The sequence below is a fragment of the Candida albicans genome, chromosome 1 (genome assembly GCF_000182965.3).
Source record: "Candida albicans SC5314 chromosome 1, complete sequence".
NCBI classification, from domain to species: Eukaryota; Fungi; Ascomycota; class Pichiomycetes; order Serinales; family Debaryomycetaceae; genus Candida; species Candida albicans.
The window spans coordinates 1244431-1265159 of NC_032089.1; the positions used below are offsets into that span (position 1 = coordinate 1244431).

General features: G+C 30.6%; 8 protein-coding genes across 8 annotated transcripts; 6 read left to right on the plus strand and 2 right to left on the minus strand. All coding sequences in view use genetic code 12, as the record gives it.

Annotated features, from left to right (window-relative positions):
- Positions 1–216: 216 nt before the first annotated feature.
- PHO87 (SPX domain-containing inorganic phosphate transporter) lies at positions 217–3237 on the plus strand (the record flags this gene model as incomplete). The annotated part of the gene is made up of 1 exon (XM_713383.2): positions 217–3237. One exon carries the CDS (start codon positions 217–219, stop codon positions 3235–3237), a length of 3021 nt encoding a protein of 1006 aa, XP_718476.1.
- A 545-nt stretch (positions 3238–3782) lies between these two features.
- On the minus strand, positions 3783–5030 carry CAALFM_C105950CA (uncharacterized protein; the record flags this gene model as incomplete). The annotated part of the gene is made up of 1 exon (XM_713381.1): positions 3783–5030. The coding sequence occupies one exon, from the start codon at positions 5028–5030 to the stop codon at positions 3783–3785; it is 1248 nt and encodes a 415-aa protein (XP_718474.1).
- A 2089-nt stretch (positions 5031–7119) lies between these two features.
- Positions 7120–8511, plus strand: PGA45 (Pga45p; the record flags this gene model as incomplete). The annotated part of the gene is made up of 1 exon (XM_713380.2): positions 7120–8511. The coding sequence occupies one exon, from the start codon at positions 7120–7122 to the stop codon at positions 8509–8511; it is 1392 nt and encodes a 463-aa protein (XP_718473.2).
- Positions 8512–10412: 1901 nt separating this feature from the next.
- On the plus strand, positions 10413–12185 carry CAALFM_C105970WA (uncharacterized protein; the record flags this gene model as incomplete). Its single annotated transcript, XM_713379.2, has 1 exon — positions 10413–12185. One exon carries the CDS (start codon positions 10413–10415, stop codon positions 12183–12185), a length of 1773 nt encoding a protein of 590 aa, XP_718472.1.
- Positions 12186–12676: 491 nt separating this feature from the next.
- CAALFM_C105980WA (1-phosphatidylinositol 4-kinase) lies at positions 12677–14767 on the plus strand (the record flags this gene model as incomplete). Its single annotated transcript, XM_713377.1, has 1 exon — positions 12677–14767. The coding sequence occupies one exon, from the start codon at positions 12677–12679 to the stop codon at positions 14765–14767; it is 2091 nt and encodes a 696-aa protein (XP_718470.1).
- A 90-nt stretch (positions 14768–14857) lies between these two features.
- On the minus strand, positions 14858–15928 carry CAALFM_C105990CA (uncharacterized protein; the record flags this gene model as incomplete). The annotated part of the gene is made up of 1 exon (XM_713376.1): positions 14858–15928. The coding sequence occupies one exon, from the start codon at positions 15926–15928 to the stop codon at positions 14858–14860; it is 1071 nt and encodes a 356-aa protein (XP_718469.1).
- A 1324-nt stretch (positions 15929–17252) lies between these two features.
- CAALFM_C106000WA (uncharacterized protein) lies at positions 17253–18899 on the plus strand (the record flags this gene model as incomplete). The annotated part of the gene is made up of 1 exon (XM_713375.2): positions 17253–18899. The coding sequence occupies one exon, from the start codon at positions 17253–17255 to the stop codon at positions 18897–18899; it is 1647 nt and encodes a 548-aa protein (XP_718468.2).
- Positions 18900–19407: 508 nt separating this feature from the next.
- CHS7 (Chs7p) lies at positions 19408–20340 on the plus strand (the record flags this gene model as incomplete). The annotated part of the gene is made up of 1 exon (XM_713374.1): positions 19408–20340. One exon carries the CDS (start codon positions 19408–19410, stop codon positions 20338–20340), a length of 933 nt encoding a protein of 310 aa, XP_718467.1.
- Between the last annotated feature and the right edge of the window lie 389 nt (positions 20341–20729).

A 20729-nucleotide genomic window follows, 5' to 3' on the forward strand; every position in this document is an offset into this window, starting at 1 on the left:
ATATATCCTATTCTTCCTTCTTCTTTTTCTTTATTCCTTTTTATTGCAAAATTTCAACTTTTACCAAGAATTTTTTTTATTTTTATTTTCTTGTCTTCTTCCCCTTTCAACCATCTTGCATTTTGAATTATATTTCTTAGGCGGTATTAAACAAGTCAATATCCAACCACTACTACTACTACTACTACCACTACCACTACTGCTACCACTGTTAAGATGAAGTTTTCTCATTCATTGAAATTTAATGCTGTTCCAGAATGGCAAGATAATTATATTAATTATCCTACATTGAAAAAAACTATTTATAAATTACAACAAGATCAACTTGTTCATAATGGGAATCAAGATCAAGGTTTTATTGTTGGTACTAATCAAACTACTGTTAGTCAATTGGTTAAAGATTTTGAACATATTCAAAGCACTGCTAACACCACCACCACCACCAACATCAAAAACACTAATGGTGTTGAAGTTGATGATGAAAAAACTAATAAACATAATCATCCATTTGGTGATAATATAATAAAACATCGATTAACTAAAAACATCATTTCTAAATTCAAAAGAAATAACAACACCAATGCCACCAACAATTCTAATAATTATGGTAGTGAAAGTGATTTAGAAATCAATCAAACTAGTTTAGATAATGAAAAAGAATCAGAAACTAAATCATTTACTGGTGAATTAGAATATACTTCAACTTCTTCCAATGGTGAACATGACACCACCACCACTGCCACTAAACATGAATTGATATTACAACAAATTTTGAATTCTAATGATGAATCATATATTAATCCTAAATCATTAACATTTGATCCATTAAAAATTTTCACTAAACAATTAATTGGTGAATTAATTAAAATTAATCAATTTTACAATTCAAAAGAATCGGAAATTTTCAAAATTTATAATAATTTAATTCATGATTTACAAAATCAAAATATTAATATTGATGATGTATTTAAATTCACTCAAGCTTATAATTATTCCGATCCAAATATAATAAATACTGATGATCATCATCAATATCATTTAAAATCAACTTTATCAAGAACAGTTACTAATGCTAGTGTATTTGATACCATTAATCATATTGATAATGATTATGATAATAATAATAACAACCAAAAGAATAATTATGATTTGGAGAAACAAAATAATACTACAGTTGCAATTCATGATGATGATGATTCAGAAGACGATGAAGAAGAAGAGGAAGAAGAAACTCATAGTCATGATTCAGTATTACTTAATCATACACATTTTAATGTTAAACAACAATTAAAAATCACATTAAAACGTAAAGCCATTACATTATTTATAAATCTTTCTGAATTAAAATCATTTATTGAATTGAATAGAATTGGATTCACGAAAATTTGTAAAAAATTTGATAAAACTTGTGGTTATTCAATTAAACAAGATTTTATTAATGAATTTTTACCTCAATATTCTCGAGTATTTGAAAATGATACCATTGAAGAATTAGATTATAAATTGAATCAAATTATTAAAATTTATGCCTTTTTATCAAATAAATTAACTACTCAATCAACAACTAAAGAAGATTTGGATAATATAAAATTTGAATTAAGATCTTATTTACGTGATCATATTGTATTTGAAAGAAATACCGTTTGGAAAGATTTATTATCATTAGAAAAGAAATCTTATAATATTGATTTAGATAATTCTGTGGTTCAAAATAATAAAATGGGTGATGAAGGTCATATAATTAATTCAATGATGAATTTATCCATGAAAAGAATTAATTTACCACAATGCCTTAAAAAATTGATTAAATATGATCATATTGATATTCCACAATTTTTATTAACTACTCAAATGCTTAAAATTATTATTATTGTCATTGTTTTCATTATATTATTAGCAGTGAAAACTTTTAATGATCCAGTTCAAGGTCGTTGTTTAGCAGTATTAGTTGCTGCTGCCATGCTTTGGGCTTCAGAAGCATTACCTTTATACACTACAGCTTTATTAATCCCACTTTTGGTTGTTACTTGTAAAGTTTGTAAAACTCCGGGAACCGATGATCCAATGGATGCCACCAAGGCATCACAATATATTTTTGGGACAATGTGGAATTCCACAATTATGATATTAATTGGTGGGTTTACATTAGCTGCTGCATTATCAAAATATAATCTTGCCAAAATATTATCATCATATATTTTAGCATTAGCAGGTACAAATCCAAGAAATGTATTATTGGCAATCATGTGTGTATCATTATTTCTTTCCATGTGGATTTCTAATGTTGCTGCCCCCGTTTTATGTTTTTCATTAATTCAACCAGTTTTAAGAAGTATCCCCACAGATTCCCCCGTTGCTAAAGCATTAGTGTTAGGGATCGCTTTGGCGTCTGATGTTGCTGGTATGGCTTCACCAATTGCATCTCCACAAAATGTTATTGCTCTTGAATCAATGAATCCTAATCCAGGTTGGGGGAAATGGTTTGCTGTGGCATTACCTGTGGCAATCATTAGTTTAATTTTAATTTGGGTGGAATTATTCATGACGTTTAAAATCAATAATGTTAAAATCAAACAATTCAAACCAATTAAAGAAAAATTAACCATGAAACAATGGTTTGTATTTGCCGTCACTATAACTACTATTCTTTTATGGTGTGTTATGCAAAAAATTGATGGAACATTTGGTGAATCAGGTATAATCACTTGTATCCCAATTGTATTATTTTTCGGTACCGGTTTATTAAAAGTTGATGATTTAAATAATTATCCTTGGTCAATTGTTATGTTAGCCATGGGTGGTATTGCATTAGGGAAAGCCGTTACTTCTTCAGGTTTATTGAAAACTATTGCTTTAGCATTACAAAAACGAATTATGCATTATGATGCCATTGTTGTATTAATCATTTTTGGAGCATTAATTTTGGTGGTAGCTACATTTGTAAGTCATACTGTATCAGCACTTATTATTATCCCCTTGGTTAAAGAAGTTGGAGATTCATTACCTAAACCTCATCCATTAATGCTTATTATGGGTGTAGCTTTAATTGCTTCAGGGGCAATGGGATTACCAACTTCAGGATTCCCTAATGTGACGGCAATTGGTATGAGAGATGAAGTTGGTAAACCTTATTTGACGGTTAATTTATTTATTACTAGAGGGGTTCCGGCAAGTATAATTGTTTATGTTTGTATTATCACCATTGGTTATGGTATTATGTCATCATTGAACTTTTAAAATTGGGAGAGAGAGAGACAGAGGTATAAAAAACGTTTTATACTGGTTTTGGATTGATTTTATTGGATTGATTTTTTTGTATTTATCTTTGTTTGTATAATTATAGATATACGTATTTATAAGTGTTTTTTTAGTTCATCAGAAAGTAGCAAAAGTCTGTATGGAGTGTAACTCTTAATAAGCATGGTTTACCATAAATTAGACTAAAGGTTAACTGAATATTGATTGTTGATATTTAATAGATGAGAGTAATAACTAACATGGATATAAATAAGAGAACTTCATTTACAAAAATAACTTGATAATAATTAAAAAAAACATTCAATTATAAATATATATCTTTATATATATAAAACTTAAGAATAATAACGCTAAAATGAAATAAACAAAATAAAAAAGAACCCTTCCAAAAATTAAAAAAGGGTTGATAATATAATTGGTATAAATATTATTTGTCAACAAAAAAAACTAGGAAACGGTTTAGGATAGTTGTGGTTGTGGTTGTGGTTGTGGTTGTTGTTGTTGGTTGTTGTTGTTGGTGGTGATTATTTTTTGATTCCATACATATTATCTTGTAATCTTTGATAAGCACCAGCATCATCCATTCTTTTAAAGAAAGTAGCTAAACCAGGTGACCAAGTAGGATCAGTTAAAATATATTGTAATGCATCACTTAAAATATTTTCTTTTTTAGCATATTCATAATAAGTATCTAAAGGTAAATCATTAATGAGTCCACTAGCATAAATTCTTGAAACTAAAGTTTTCACCAAAGTACCTAAATTTTGATTTTCAGTGATTTTCATAATTGTTGGGACAAGTATATTTGATTGATTTAATGCTGTTAAAATATCACCGGCTGAAGCTTGAATTAATGATGATTGAGCAACACTATTACCAACATTACTAATAAATTGATTCAATGAACCAGCATATTGATTGTCACTGTCATCACGTTTAACGGCAAGATTATCAAGGAATTCATTCAAGGACCCAGAATAATCATTAAAATCCTCGTCGGTAATTGAATCTTTATCAATTATCACATCTTCCACTTTGTTGTTATGATTATTACCTCCAACGGTTGATTTAATTTTCGATTGATTAGTTGAATTAGTATTGGCTTTACTAGTTGTATTAACCACTAAATTGGCAATGAATGGAACGGTCAAATCTTCACCATTACCTAATCCAACTAATAACCACCCAATCCATACATTATCAGGAGAACCTAAAATCTCTCCGACTAAATCCGCCAATTTAGCATTATTTTCATTATTTAATATTAATCCACCAGCTGTAGATTGAAGTAATCCTGAATTTAAAACGGCATTTAAAATCTCTGTAGTATTTAAATCAATATTAATTCCAGATAATAATGATGATGTATTACCATTCATAATGGTAGAAAGTAATCCCACAGTATAATTTGCTAAATTATCCATTTTAGTTTGTGATGAAGTAATATCTAATACAATGTCAGGTATTAATCCTGATTGTTCAACTGATTGTAAAAGGGAAACAATTGAATTTACCGTATTTTCATCACGTTTGGTCTTGATGTATTGATTATCAATTTCATCTGCATCTGCATCTGCATCGTCATTTGCGAATAATAATTTAAATTGTTCTAATAAATAATTGTATTTGTTATAATCAGTATCTTGATCTTTGAATGAATGTATCGTAGTACCACTAGTAGTGGTATCTGATGATGATGGTAGACATAAAGCTAGTTGAGAAAACCCTAGAGTTATTATTGGGACAATAATAGATAAAGATGGTAATTTCATATTGATTGAGGAGTTGTTGTTGTTGTTGTTGTTGTAGTTGTTATTAGTGAATTTGTCTATTAGTTGTATGTAAATATTGATTATTAAGGTAAAACAATTAAAAATATTTTTAAATATTAACAGAAATTTGGGAAAATCAAACAGATATATATATATATAGAAGTATGATGATGTATAATTTAAATTTTGGTTTTTGAGTATCAATGGATCAAGCCATACTATTGTTTATGGTTTCGTTTTCGTTTTCGTTTTTGTTTTCGTTTTTCTTTTTTTTGTTGGTAAAATTCTCCAATATCAATATCAACAAAAAGAAAACAAGAAATTAAAGAAAACCAAAAAAAAATTTAACGATGATGATATGAATAAGTGGATATAGTCTGATGTATATATGTATATATATGTTGATAATATGATTTATTTAGAATAGAAATTTCCTTAAAAATTATTTAATTGTTTAATTTTGGTTTTGAAAAAATTTTTAAATTTCTAAATTTCCTTAAATTGAAAGACTTAGTTAAAGTTAGTTTTATAAAGGGGGAGGTTATTTAAAATAAAAGAGGAGGCACCAAGTAATAGAACTTATCTCTGGTTATGTTTCTTATTGTTATTGTTTTAACTTAGTTCATAAAGTTTATAAGAAGTAGTAAAATAAATTACTATTCCAATCAAGTTTAAACCAAATCCAGTAAAAAAAAGTCTGTGTGTGTACATCAAGAGTGTATGAGTGTAGATGATGATGCAGGAGAGAGTATATCTATGTAAGTACCCACCTAATGAGGAGATATTGAATAGATGAGTCCCAATTAAACAGTGGCTATTCTTGTCTCTGTTAATGCACATGAAATCAACTAATTTCCTAATTWRGGAAAGTGTTCCAAAATTTCTCAGCTTCGGGGTTTTTTTTCTTTTTCCGTTTTTTTGTTTTAGCCTTCAACTTTGTTATGAAAGAATTAGCTAATAATCACTTTTACTTCTTGACTGATGACATTTTGAGATTGTTCATCATCATCAGGCTACAATTACATTAATTACTTGCATTGATGGGTATTCCTTTTTTTTTTTTTGTTAAACGATACCCAACAATTTCTTATTTTGTGATTTCTCAATCTCTTTCTTTACATTGTTTTAAATGCATAACTGGGTTGGACCCAACAGCAACAGCCAATACTATTGTCAAATACCCATCGTATATGAATATACAAAAGCCTGTTCTATTAGGTACGTGCACACTTTCTCTATGTACACACACCCACATTACATAAACTAATAATCCCAATTAGTAATATGAAGAGAGAGAGAGATATTAAGTTAAATTACACAAAACCGCCTACTTTTAGTCCCCCCCAACAGAAAAATCTCCCAATTAGGAAATGTTATAATCTTATGTCATCATCAATCATCCATCATCACCATCATCATCACCAATTCAATTCAATTCACACTTAACTATTAGTCCAACGACTGCAAAATTATTTAAGCAAAACTTCTTGTTTTGTTTTGTGACACGATATTTATAAAACAACAACAACAATAATAATAATTGCTCTGTACCTACTTACCCAACAATCTCTTAACCAAGTATAGTTAAAACTCATTTCTATACAAATTACCCAATTGAGTTACAATTCAACTGGTGGCAAAACATCAACTTACTTAATCATCAACTACGTAGTATGATGTTTCAAGAAAACGCTAAATACTTATTTTTTCTTTTTTGGATCGTTTAGTATTTTGGTTAATTTCTTATAGTTTCTCTTTATTGACAATTCTTTTTATCCTTGTCAAATTACTTTATTAATTGGTATTTATAATTTTAATAATCACCAAATTCTTCTTCTTTTGGTTTTTTTGAATTTGACTTTCCTTTTTTTTTTATAATTTGAAGTTTTTTTTTATAAGAACTTGATTTCTTTCTTGTTTTAAAGTTTTTGAATAATATTTAATTCATAATCATTATTTCAACTCGTCATCCGCTTATTAATAATAACTATATATATACATATATATTGACTATTTCTAACAGAGCATTCTAATACAATCCCACTACTATTGCAACTACTACTACTACTACTACTAAATTATCATATCAATGCAATTTTTATTCACATTTATATTTCTACTTATACCATTAGTATATTCATTACCAGCAGCATCACCTAAATCAGGCACAGATTTTGATTTCAATCAAGAAATTGAAACCTTTGTGGAACAAGCATTTAATCAAGATGATCCTTCTCAAGCAGCAGCAGCAGCAGCTTCCTTTGAAGAATTTTTAGTCAATGTTTTCAATTATGATCAAGCTGATGGACAAGTTGATGGTCAAGTTTTGAAAGTTTTTGAAAAACGTGATGCTAATACTGAACAAACCATTGAAGGTATTTTAAAAGCTGTTAATAATTCAGGGGTCATTTGGACTTTATTAGATTCAGTTGCTGATGATCCTTCTCGTATTGAATATATTGGTAATTTAACTAGTTCATTTTTGAAAAATTATAATATCACATTAAATATTGCTGATTTACTTCTGGAATCAAGTTCTTTAACGGAAAACTTGAATATAACTGGTCTTTTATCAGCCGTGGAAAATTCAGGATTAATTACTTCATTATTGGATGGCATTTTATTGGATGAAAATTTTAGACCTCGTTTAGTTGATTTAATTGATCGTCTTGTATTATCACAAAAGAATGTTTTATTATATATTTTTGCTGGTGTTTTATCCAAACGTGATTTAATGGCTGATGGTGAATTAGTTAATGTATTGCTTAAACGTGCCACTAGTAATGATGATTCATATTCTGGTTCTTTGGGAAGTTTCCTTAATAATGCTGCAAGTACCGTTTTATCATCTTCATTAGTTTCTAATGCTGTTGCTGATGTATTAAATGCTTTGAATGATACTGGTTTCTTGGTTTATGCAACGAAAAGATTCCTTTCATCTGATTCTTATATTAATATGACAGTGGCTTTAGTCAATGATATTGTATCATCATCAAGCGTTACCATTGATACTAGTGGATTAAATATAACTGAATTGATTTCTGGTACTCTTGGTAATCCAAAAGAAATTGCTGCATTGGTTGGATCATTATTATCGGGTGATTCATCTCAAACTTCACAACTTTCTAATTATTTGGGTAGATATTCTGGTGCCCTTAGTCAAATTCTTCAAGATTTAGAAAAGAAGGGATTATTTGCTGAATTGAATAGTTATATCTTTGGTGATTCAACTACTAAAGCATCTGCTACTGCTACTGCTACCGCCACCGCTACATCTAGTGCTAATGGTAAAAATGTTGCCAATAATAACAATAAAGATGCTGCTACTAGTGGTAGTGCAACAAGTAATAGTCTGACTTCAACTAACACTAAAAGTGCTTCTAATGGTGCTGGTGCTGTTATCTACACTGGTTCAAATACCCAAACCACATTCTTGAAGGCATTGACTATTTTATTTGGTGGTGCTTTATTGTTCTTGTAAACAAAACTCGTTGCAGATCATGAACTTTACACCTTCTACCTCCCAAAAAAAACAATCAATAGTGATTTACCACTAAATTATAGATCAGATTTATAAATAGGAAACTGTTTTGTTTTTTGTTTTCTCTTGTTTTATGTTCTTTTATTTCATTTTCGTTGATTATTGACTATTTTTCATTCATTCATTTATTCTTTGTTTAGTTTTATTATTTAATACATACCAACTATATTATCGTATCAAGAAAGAAAGTCCTTTTCATCTAACAAAGTGCCAGTTTTCTTGGAATAAAATTGAGGGGCCTACATTGGTCTTCCAACTTTTATGCTCAACAAATCAAGTAATGAACCCATGTGGGTCAATTAATGAAAGATCCACGAAATAATCAAAAATCTAGATCTACAAAACCCATCCCCCTTATAAACAATAAAAATAGTCAGCTATATTATTTTTAGAATTGTCAACAACAATATTGATCAGATCATAAATAATCTAACTTACACACGTTGATGATACTCCCCAATCTAAACCAAATGTGTATTTCTTTAATTGCCAAGGATTTGAAAAACCAACCCCCCCCCCCTCTGAAGTGGTAGCGCAGTTAATGGGGGTTTGTTTTTTTGGTGATCATTTTCTTTTGCAGTGAGAGGGAGAAATGCATAAATAAAAGGTCAAGAAATAAGTTGCATATACAACAATAAGATTCTAACTTCTTCATAAATAAGGAAAGAAGTATGATTGGAGCTATTTGCATAATTTATTGTTTACTATTGATTACAATGAAACTATTACGCACAGTAGTGTGTTTTCTTTGTATGGTTTGAGAAAATGAAGTTTACGAAGTATTCTGGGGTTTAATCCAGTATACAGAAACTGGCAAGAGATTTTATATCTGGTTGAATTGTGTTTATGTATATTGTTATATCTGAAACGTTTTCCTTATACATTTGTTTCACTTGTTTAGCGAAGAAATAAAGATATTTTATGTGACTGTTGAGTAGTAATTATGTACAACAAGTTAAATATATGAAGATCAAACTATTAATTGTACATTTCTTCTCCCTAATGGAACTATTCCTTACTCAGACCAAGGAAATACAATATTTCTATCATGTAAATAACTCTTTGCAAAAGATCTGCAAGTAGTAGTAGAGAACAAAAGAGCCAAAATTCGTATATTACCATCCTTGCAACAAAGGTGTAAGAGGGATTCTCAAAACTTCAATTTGGGTGTACATTATCGTATCATATTTCATATACGGCTGATCTAAGAACATTTAGTAAATGTTGGGTCATGGTTCAAAAAAATAGAACATTTGAAACGTTCTAGATCTTTTAAATCTATTTTTATAATCATCATTTGTTTACTTTTAGTTCCCTTTTACTTCTCCACAAAAAGCAAAAGCTGCTATTTTAGTAAAAAAGAATCATCATCTTGGCAATAGTTCTCGTAAATTAAAAACTATTAACTCCAATTAAAGCAATCAAAGTTGCAAAAAAAAAAAACGTTTTCTGGTAGCTCTTTCTCTTTTTTTGAATTTATATTAATTATTTCCTCAAAATATTCGGTATCAATTGTCATTCATATACAACAATCCAAAAATAGATCACTGTAAACAATAATAACATACTGTTAAATTTCGATTAAGTTAGTTCAAAAAACAAACCCTAATAGCTAACTTAATAGAAAAACCTTGGCAACAAAAGCTAAATTTAGCAATAAGATCAACCCCCCCATGTTTAACCTTTTGTAGTACAACCAACCACCTAATGGTATTATCAACTAACCAGTATTGATGACTTGAGTAATATAAATAGAACCTTAATTCTTGTTCAAAAATGTTTAAGTTTATGTATTCTATCATCTTTATCCATTATCGTATACCAATATTACTCCTCAAACCATGCAAGTAACTACTTTCTTGGTTATTGCTGCTAGTTTGGTAACATTGGTGACATCTTCACCATTGACATTTGTTTCATCTACTTATAATAGTTTACCAACACCAACAACTACTATCAGTGCTCATGCTGGTTGTGACGTTGTTTTTACTTCTGAAGGATATACCACGACTGTTCCATTTGAGGATTGTCCATTGACTTCTGTTAGTGCTCCTCCTGGTTTCCCACCAAGACCATATGGAGGGTGCACCACTTATAATGGTGAAGCTTATTGTGCTCAAGGTAATTGTGATATGTTTTATGTTTCATATTATCATACATTTTTTTGGGTGACTAGTTGCAGCACAGGAGGTTGTTCATTTATTACTGATGGGCCTAGTATTGGTTTCGATTGTGCAACAACGAGAACTTTAGACGATGGATGTCTTGAAATTCAAAGTAAAGAATGGGATGCAATTCACATTACCACTACCTGTCCAAACAATACCACGCCAACTGAAACTTGTGGACCTACCTCATTTGCTTATGAAGAAACCATATATGATTTTACCACCTGTCCATCAAATGCACCCTTACCTAGTGGTTGTTCTCTTGATGAAACAATTGTTGGAACTAGAACTCTTGATGTCTTGAAATGTTCTACAACAAATCCTCCTCCTCCAACAGATCCTCCGATTATTTGTCAATTAGAAACCTTAGTTTCTGATGATATAACTTTAACTAGTATGTCATGTAATTATATTCCTGATGATTGCTCTACAAGCACTTCGTTGAATGTTCATAACAGAACTGTAACCTATTTTGTTTGTCCAACAACTACTATTGAACCACTTCCACCTGGTGTTACTACTACAACAATTTGTCCTCATTCGAAATGTCACTCTCCTCCTGGTGGTGGTAATAATGGCGGTGGTAATAATGGCGGTGGTAATAACGGTGGTGGTCATGGCGGTGGTCATGGTGGTGGTCATGGTGGTGGTCATGGTGGTGGTCATGGTGGTGATAATGGAAGTGGTGATAATGGAGGTGATCACAGTGGTGGAGATAATGGTGGTGGTGATCACAGTGGTGGCGATAATGGTGGTGGAAATAACGGTGGTGACAACAATGGTGGAAACTGTCCTCCACAATCGACAATCACTGTTACTGTTGCACAAGAAACTAAAACTGAGACCCAAACCATTACTGAATATAAAACTAAAATAGTTGAAAAGCCCTCGAAACCCACTAAACCTCCTCATGGTCATCAGGATCATACAGTAACTGAAACTTGTTATATATATGAGTCTATTATTACTTATCCATATACTACAATTACAAGTAGCTATACCTTTACAGTGAAACCTACAAATACTGAAACAAGCATAACTACTGATTCTAGTGAAACTCCAGACACATCAGATTCAATTGAACCTTCAGAAACAACCGAGTCAATTGAATCAGTCGAACCAACTGATCCAACTGATCCAACAGATTCAACAGGGTCAACAGAACCAACAGAGTCTCCCGAACCAACAGACTCTACTGAACCTACTGAATCCACCAAACCTACTGATACTACTGATTCAACAGGGTCAACAGAACCAACAGAGACTACAGAGACTCTTGATCCAACAGAACCTACAGAGTCTACAGAGCCAGTTGAATCAACTGAACCTATTGTCTCAATAGATCCAACAGATCCAACCGAACCCACAGATCCTACAGAGACCCCTGATCCAACTCAACCTACAGTAACAATTTTACCTGCTAAATCTACAACATTAAGCAACTGATTAAATTTGAATATGCTTTCCCATTCAATAACTTGTCGCTCATTAACAGTTTGTTTTTCAATAGTGTATGAGAAAAATCAATGAAATCATAAAAAAAAATAGAAAAATTGAAATAAAACTAAATAAAAAAAAAAAATAAGGATCAAATGATATTGTTTCTTATATAGTTTGTTTAAATGAATATATGTGTTAAAATTTACTTCTTCTTTCAATTCTGTTATCTCTAGAGTAGTATAACGTTTAGAAACGGCTGAACAGTATTCTTTCTCCCAATAGTAATTCTTTCTCTCTTTCTCTCTCTCTCTCTCTCTTATCTAATGAGTGAAGGAATTTAATACCAAAAAAAAAATTATCTTCTTCTTCACCAATAGACGAGAAAATAATAAACCGAAAGATTTAGAAATAAATCATATTCAGAACTCAGAACTCTTATAAACACTTTGCTATATAATTATACATATTCCTATATCAAATGATTTGCTAATTTAACTATGCCCTATTCAAATCCCGACTCATCAGTCTCCAATCATGACATGAATTCAGTGTCCCCCAAAACCACCACCACAAATAATACTTCTCCATTCGCCACACTAGCTTCTACCATGGGGAAAACGACAATAGACCCTGAAACTGAAACTGAACACAACCAGGGAGAAGGAAATGACGACCAAGAAATCACTATCAACGGGAAAGCAACAGCACTGGAATCAACTACCAGACCAATTTTTCATGTAAATTCATTATCTAAAAGTTGGCATTATGATACATCAAATTCAGCAAGTTCTAAATCAGCTCCTAATACACCGAAAATTAAATCTCAATCACAACCAGTTTCAAGAAGAGCAAGTGTGGATGATATTCATTTCCAACATATTCCATCACATCAAGAAACTCATAATTATAGTTTTAAAAATTCCGTTTTAATACCAGCTGCAAAATGGGCCTATCTGCCAATTTCAAAAATAAGAGGTCTGACAAGTTCTAGTATTAAGAATACACCATTACATGAAGAATATTTGATTGAATATTCTGTATTCCGTCCTATTAAAGGATTACCAGAATTAAATTCCCATAAAGATATTTTAATTCATTTACGAGATACAATAGAATCAGAAACTAATAAACCATTTGAATTCCCTGAAACATACATATCTGAAATTGATTTCCATAATTTATTATTTAAAATCACAAAAATCATTGAAACTGATCATATTTATCCTGAAAGAATAAGTACTGGTTCATCAGGTAGTTATTTTATATTTGATATTGATTTTTCACTTTATAAAATTGGTATTTTTAAACCCAAAGATGAAGAACCATATGGTCCATTACTGCCAAAATGGACAAAATGGGCTCATCGGACTTTTTTCCCATGTTTTTTCGGGAGAAGTTGTTTAATTCCTAATCTTGGATATATTAGTGAAACAGCAGCTTGTGTTTTGGATCGACAATTACAATCATATATTGTACCTCATACGGAAATTGTTGAATTACGATCACCAACGTTTTTCTATAGTTATTGGGATAAAAGTAATGATGTGACGAAATTGCCTAAAAAGAAAGGATCATTCCAATTATTTTTAAAAGGATATATTAATGCTGATATATGGTTAAAAATATACCCTATACCAACAAATGACGTTTGTTTATTAAAGAAAACATCTCGAATAGAAGTCCCTTTAGGAGAAACCAAATTTTTATTTACATGGAGTCAAGAATCAATGCAACAATTTCAAGAAGAATTAGAAAAATTGGTGATTTTAGATTATCTTATGAGAAATACTGATAGAGGATTAGATAATTGGATGATTAAATTAGAATGGATTGAAATTAAACGGAAACAACTGACAAAAATCATGAAACCAATTATTAAAATTGGTGCCATTGATTCAGGGTTAGCATTCCCTTGGAAACATCCTGATGAATGGAGATCTTTCCCCTTTGGTTGGTTATTTTTACCACTTTCAATAATTGGTCAACCATTTTCTCGAAGAACAAGAAATCATTATTTACCACTTTTAACTTCGAAAAAATGGTGGGAAGAAACCGTTATAAAATTGAAAGATGTCTTTATGAAAGATAATGATTTTAAAGAAAGAATGTGGTTAAAACAATTGGCAGTATTAAAAGGTCAAGCATTTAATATTGTGGAAATTTTGAAATTAACTTATGCTGGTCCTTTAGAATTGACAAGACGGGAGAATTTATTAGTTATTGATGATATAATGTATATGCCTAATGGGAAATGTGATTATGATTTTATGAAATCGTCTTTATATGAAAGTGATATTTTTAAAAGTTATCGAGTCAAAAGTACAAATAGAAATCATGGAGGAGGTGATGATAATGACGAGGAGGGAGGCCAAAGTGAGACGATTACTCAAAATACTCCATTGTTGACACATCCTCATAATCATTATCTTGAGGTGATTAATGAATCAATGGATGATACTAATAATGAATCTGGATATGAACATATGAATAGAGAAAACAACGTTGCTGCTACTGATAAAGGTAAAAAAGTTATTATTGAAAGATTAATTAAAGAAACCAGTAAACCACCTGTTTTCACTTGGTGTTAACTAAGACTTAAAAATACTTGAATATTTATTTCTTCTTGCATTCTAAGTAGATATGTATATCTATCTATATCTATATCCACATCTTCATTTCTAATGTTTAGTAGTATATTTTTCTGAAAATATTTTTTGATAATCATCAGAATTTCCTTGGAAATCATTTTTATCAATTTCAAACATTTTCTTTTCTTCTTTTAATCTAAATTGAACTAATTTTAATAATGGATAAATTGTTGATAAAATTGGTGTTGGTACATTATTTTCTTTAGCAATTCTCATTGGATTCCCCAATATAATTTCCAATTCCATTAATTGTCCTTTACGTACATCAACACACATTGATGGACTATAAAAAAATCCATCACCAATATGAAGATATTTATCAATTAATGTAGGATCACATTCAACTCCTACTGATTTGGCAATGGCAATGACTTCAAGCATGGCGGGAAGAATTAATTCTTCATTACCAATTGTCATTTGTATTCTAGTATTATCTAATTGTACTAATGCAGAAATAGTATTGAATACCGAATTATAAATCAATTTTTCCCATCTTCGTTTTTGAACGTCTTCATCTAATAAAATGGTATTTTTCAGAGGATCATCATTTTGATAAATTTCAATAAATTTTTGGATTTTTTCAAATGATAAATCTGATCTTTTCTGTTTTGATTTGAAATCTCCAAGATAAACAAAATCTTTACCTAAATTTTTAACATGACCATGATAATAAGTTGAACCAATTAATGAGACTCCACTTAATATAAGATGGTTAGGAAAGGCTTCAAACATGGGGTTTTCAATCCCTAATCCATTTTGTAATAATATAATCACTTCATTACCAGTTTTAATTGCTGGTTTAATGATTTCTTCACAAGTTATGGGACCATCAGGAACGTTTTTCGTCGTTACTAAAATATAATCAAATGGACCAAAATCAGTGGTAGCATGGTCAACAGATTTGGCTAAATTATGAGGTTTCCAATTGGTTAATTTCCCATATGTACATGAATCAATTGAATAACCATTATTAGAAATTAATTCAAAATCAGATCTAACAACTAATGTCACTTCTGATTTATTGTTGGTGGTTAATGAAAGTGCTGAAATTGCACCAACACCACCTGAGCCAATTACTAATACTTTTGGTTTTTTTGACATGTTTAGCTAGCTAGTTGTTTGGTTGATCCAAAGGAAAGGGGAACTAAATAAGCTTGGTATTTTTAATCTTTAGTTGAAAAAAAAAGGAAAAGAAGTAATTATAAAGTGTTGAGGACTCTGGGGTTGGGCTTGGGGTTTGAGGGTTGTAAATTTTTCCGCTCTTTCACATAATAAAACCTAAACAATGTAATTCCGCATTTTATGACTAATTTGGGCGATTAGCGATAACCACCATCACCTACAAGTACTTTAACAATTGAATTTAGGATGTATAGATATCAAATAGAAGTATAACAGTGGACCAATTTTTAAGCAAAATCTCCCCTCCCCCCCTGGAAAAGCAAATATAAAGCGCAAACCTTATTTTTGTTTTGCAACTTGAATGTGGTTGTCCATTACTTTTTTTTAAATGTCTAATGTTTATGGAATGAAAAACAAACTTCTAGAACCAAGATCTACCCAAACTGTTAAGATGAGATTTTCTAAAAAAAAGGGGATTCAGCTTATTGAATTTTGCCGAAATTTAAAATATAAACCGATTTAAGGCAAAATTACAATGTTATTTCATTGTAGTTGAGCACCACAATTTATATCAATAAAACCACACCAATTTATCACAAAAAAAAAAGGAAAAAAAAAAAAATATAAACCCTTCTTGCTAAATTCTTCTATATTATTAAATTCAAATTAATAAATATTGCATCTAACGTTTCAAATACAATAGTTTTGATTTGTTAAATCATTTCAATGAATTGTTGATTTAACGGCATTTTAAATTTCTGGTTGCCATTAAATCTTATGCCACAGTGATTATCAAACAGAATCACATCATTTAATGAAATTGCAAAAAAAAAAAGAAAAAGATTTCTTTCTATCTTTGCAATTTCATAACCAGTCACATATACAAAATTTTGTTTCTATCATTTCTTATACAAGTTATAATCCATTGACTGTGGAAAATTAACAACAACCAATAGATATAGTTAATGTTGTAATCTCTAAAATTAGGGTTATAGAACATTTAACATCTTTCAATATTTCAATTATATATATTGTAAATTGTGCAGGTATACACGACTCCAAGGAATTGCAGCCACAATCTTGAATTCAATTCTAATCTTATCTTTTTAAATTAACAACAATAATTAGCCATTAGGGGATCCACATTAATTGTTAATAAAATTAACAATGCCACTGTTAACCAACCATACATTCAAAATTGAAGACTAAATATATATATATATATATATATAATTAGGTTTGACTTTGTTGTTTGAAAAATCATTTTACATCCTTTACTATATACCACTAGATTGTCTTAATCATGTCTTCATTTTCTCCTGATATTAAAAAAACTATTGAGGTTGAAGTTGATGCATCTTCTTTCCATAGTGATTCTGTTGATTTCACTAAAGATGATATACAAGATGCTGAATCTATTTTCCATAATGAAAAACAATTATCTGAAGGATTAAATACCAGATTAATTGGTATGATTAGTTTAGTTGGTGTTTTCGGAACCGGATTATTTTTAAGTTCGGGTGGTACATTAGCTACAGCTGGTCCTGTGGGGATGATTCTTGCCTTTGTGCTTGTGGGTATTGTTGTTGCTGCTAATCAAATTAGTACGTTAGAAGTTGCTTGTTTAATGCCGGTTACTGGATCCAATATTAGACATGTTGAACATTTTGTTGATAAAAGTTTTGGATTTGCTTTAGGATATGTGAATGTTTATTCAGCTATTATCCCCAGTGAATTAGCTGCTACTAGTGTTGTGGTTTCATATTGGACAGATATTAACCCTGCGGTATTCATCACAATTTTTGGAGTAGTGATTATTGCTGTTAATTCATATAAAGTGAAATGGTATGGAGAAGTTGAATTTTTTTTCGGGTTTTTAAAAGTTCTTTTGATTTTAGGATTGGTCATAGTGGGTTTGGTGATTGATTTGGGTGGTGCTCCTAATCATGATCGTCTTGGGTTCCGTTATTGGAAAGATCCAGGTCCATTTGCTGAACGGTTTGTGACAGGGTCTACCGGTAAATTTTTGGCATTTTGGAAATGTGTTTCATCAGTGGTTTATAGTTTTGGTGGAGTTAACCTGGTACCACTTCTTGCTGGTGAAACTAAAAATCCACGTAGTTCCATTTATCGTGCCCTGAAAAGAATATTGGTTCGAGTATTGATTCTTTATTTTTTGGCCGTTTTCATTCTTTCATTGATTGTTCCTTATAATGATAAATCAATTGCTTCACCCACAGGGAATGCTGCCGGGTCTGCTTGGGTTATTGCCGTGCAAAGATCGGGGATTAAAGTATTACCTCATATTATTAATGCTGTGGTGTTAACTTCGGCATTATCAGCAGCCAATTTAGGTCTTATTCATGCCAGTCGTTCATTATTTGGATTGGCATCTAATGGACAAGCACCAAAAATATTCTTAAAAACTAATAAACATGGTCTTCCTTGGGTTGGAGTTGTATTTGCTGCATTATTTTTGCCATTGTCTTATTTGTCAGTTAGTTCAGGTACATCCCAAGTTTTCAGTTGGTTTCAAAGTATAACTTCATCTAATCTTTTAGTCAATTGGAGTGTTTTCGCCCTTGATCACATAGCATTACATCGTGCTCTTGAAGCTCAAGGTTATAGTAGAGAAAATTTGCCTTATAAAATTCCTGGTGGACAATATGCTGGTCCTGTATCATTATTTTTTTCATTATTATTTTTATTTACAGGTGGATTTGCTGTATTTATTAAAGGTCAATGGAAATTTGCCAATTTCTTTAGTTCCTATTTCGTTATCCCATTATTTTTCGGGTTATACATATTTAGCAAACTTTTTTTCAAGACCAAATATGTCAAACCAACAGAAGTTAAATTGAAACCACTATTCTATGATGTTATTAATCGTCCAGAACCTCCAATAAAGAAATTAAAAGGTTGGGAAAAGATCAGTTTATTATGGGGATAGTATGTATATATATATATATATATATATGTACGTTAACAAATATTTAGTCATTTAAGTAATTTTGTGAAAATATTCTCTGTCAATTAATAAGAAAGATAGTCATGTTAGTATCAAGAAAAGAATGAGACAGTTGTAACAAACAAACAAGGCGATGCAAAGACAAGGCGAGGACGAGGCAAAGTAGAATCCCAGCGCGCGGTATACAAATAATAATTATTCCCTGTTTTATTTTTAGTAAGAAAACAATTGGAAAAAAAAAAAATTTACTGTTTCATATTTCTGTTTTGGCAATGATTACACGACCTTCTTATTTTTTGGTGTATTTTTGATTTCAATGAGAGAGAGAGAAGGGCACCTTCTCCTGGCGGGGGAGGGGGGGGGGGGGAGATCAAAGCTGAGGTGTAAACACTAAAAAACTTTTTTCTTATTGTTACACTTTTTTTTAGGAACCGACATCAAACAGTTCTCTTCTTCCCCTTCCCCTTCCACATCACACTTTCGTTAAATAATGTCATTTGGGTCATTTGATCATATATGTAATAAAACAGCTTTACCTTTATGTTCAGTTGTTGGTGCTGTTAATCAATCAGCATTTTTCCAACGAGGTATAGTTCCTGATTGTTATGCTCGATCAGTTGAATTAGCCAATACCATGATTTTTCAAATTGGTAATGCATTTGTTCATTTTGGTGGATTAATAATTTTATTGATTATTATATTTAATGTTAGAGCAAAATATACTGCTATTGGACGTAAAGAAATGTTATTCTTTTTATATTTAGCCATTGGATTGATTGTTAGTAGTTTGATTGTTGATTGTGGTGTTAGTCCTCCAAGTAGTACCAGTTATGCTTATTTTGTTGCTGTACAAATTGGTCTTTCTAGTGCTCTTTGCATTTGTTTATTATATAATGGATTCCTATGTTTCCAATTTTGGGAAGATGGTACTAGTAGATCAATGTGGATTTTACGAGTAGGATGTTTTGCATGGTTTGCTGTCAATTTTATTGTTTGTATTATCACTTTTAAACATTGGGATACAGCATTAGATTATAGGAAAACTACTACATTATTTATCTTTGCTTATGTTTTGAATGCTGTCATATTGGCCGTTTATGTTGTATCACAAATAATATTGGTTGTTTTCGCATTAGAATCATATTGGTCATTGGGTGCTATATTATTAGGAGTATTCTTTTTCGTTGCTGGTCAAGTGTTGACATATGTTTTTAGTGACAAAATATGTCGTGGGGCATCTCATTATGTCGATGGATTATTCTTTGGAAGTGCATGTAATGTTTTCACTTTTATGATGATTTACAAATTCTGGGATATGATTACAAGTGATGATTTAGAATTCTCAGTGGCTAATGTCGAACAACCAATAAATGAATTTGGTGTTGGGGCTGATGATGAAAAGAGATCAAGTATGTTTTTCTAAAAATAAAAAAGAACAGAGAGAATAGGTTTAAAGGTAATTTGATACACATGTAAAAGAGAAAGGTTTCTAAGATATATATATATATATATATTTATATTATTTGTTTGGTTTGGCCTTTTAATATAATCATTTTGAATATTTGATTAAGAACATGTAGATAGGCAGTTAACTCTTACGAGGCTAATAACTGTACATGTGAAGGTTCGTTCTTGTTGTCGTAGTTGTCGTTGTCGCCGTCGTCTAAAAAAAAACGTGAAAAAGAAAGAAAAGATTACTCAAAATCAGAAACTTAATGATGATAACATTTTCAAATTTGATTGTCCATTTTGTTACTCTAACTATAAACAATAGCTTTAATGGTACTATTGTTTGAAATAAATAATAGAAAT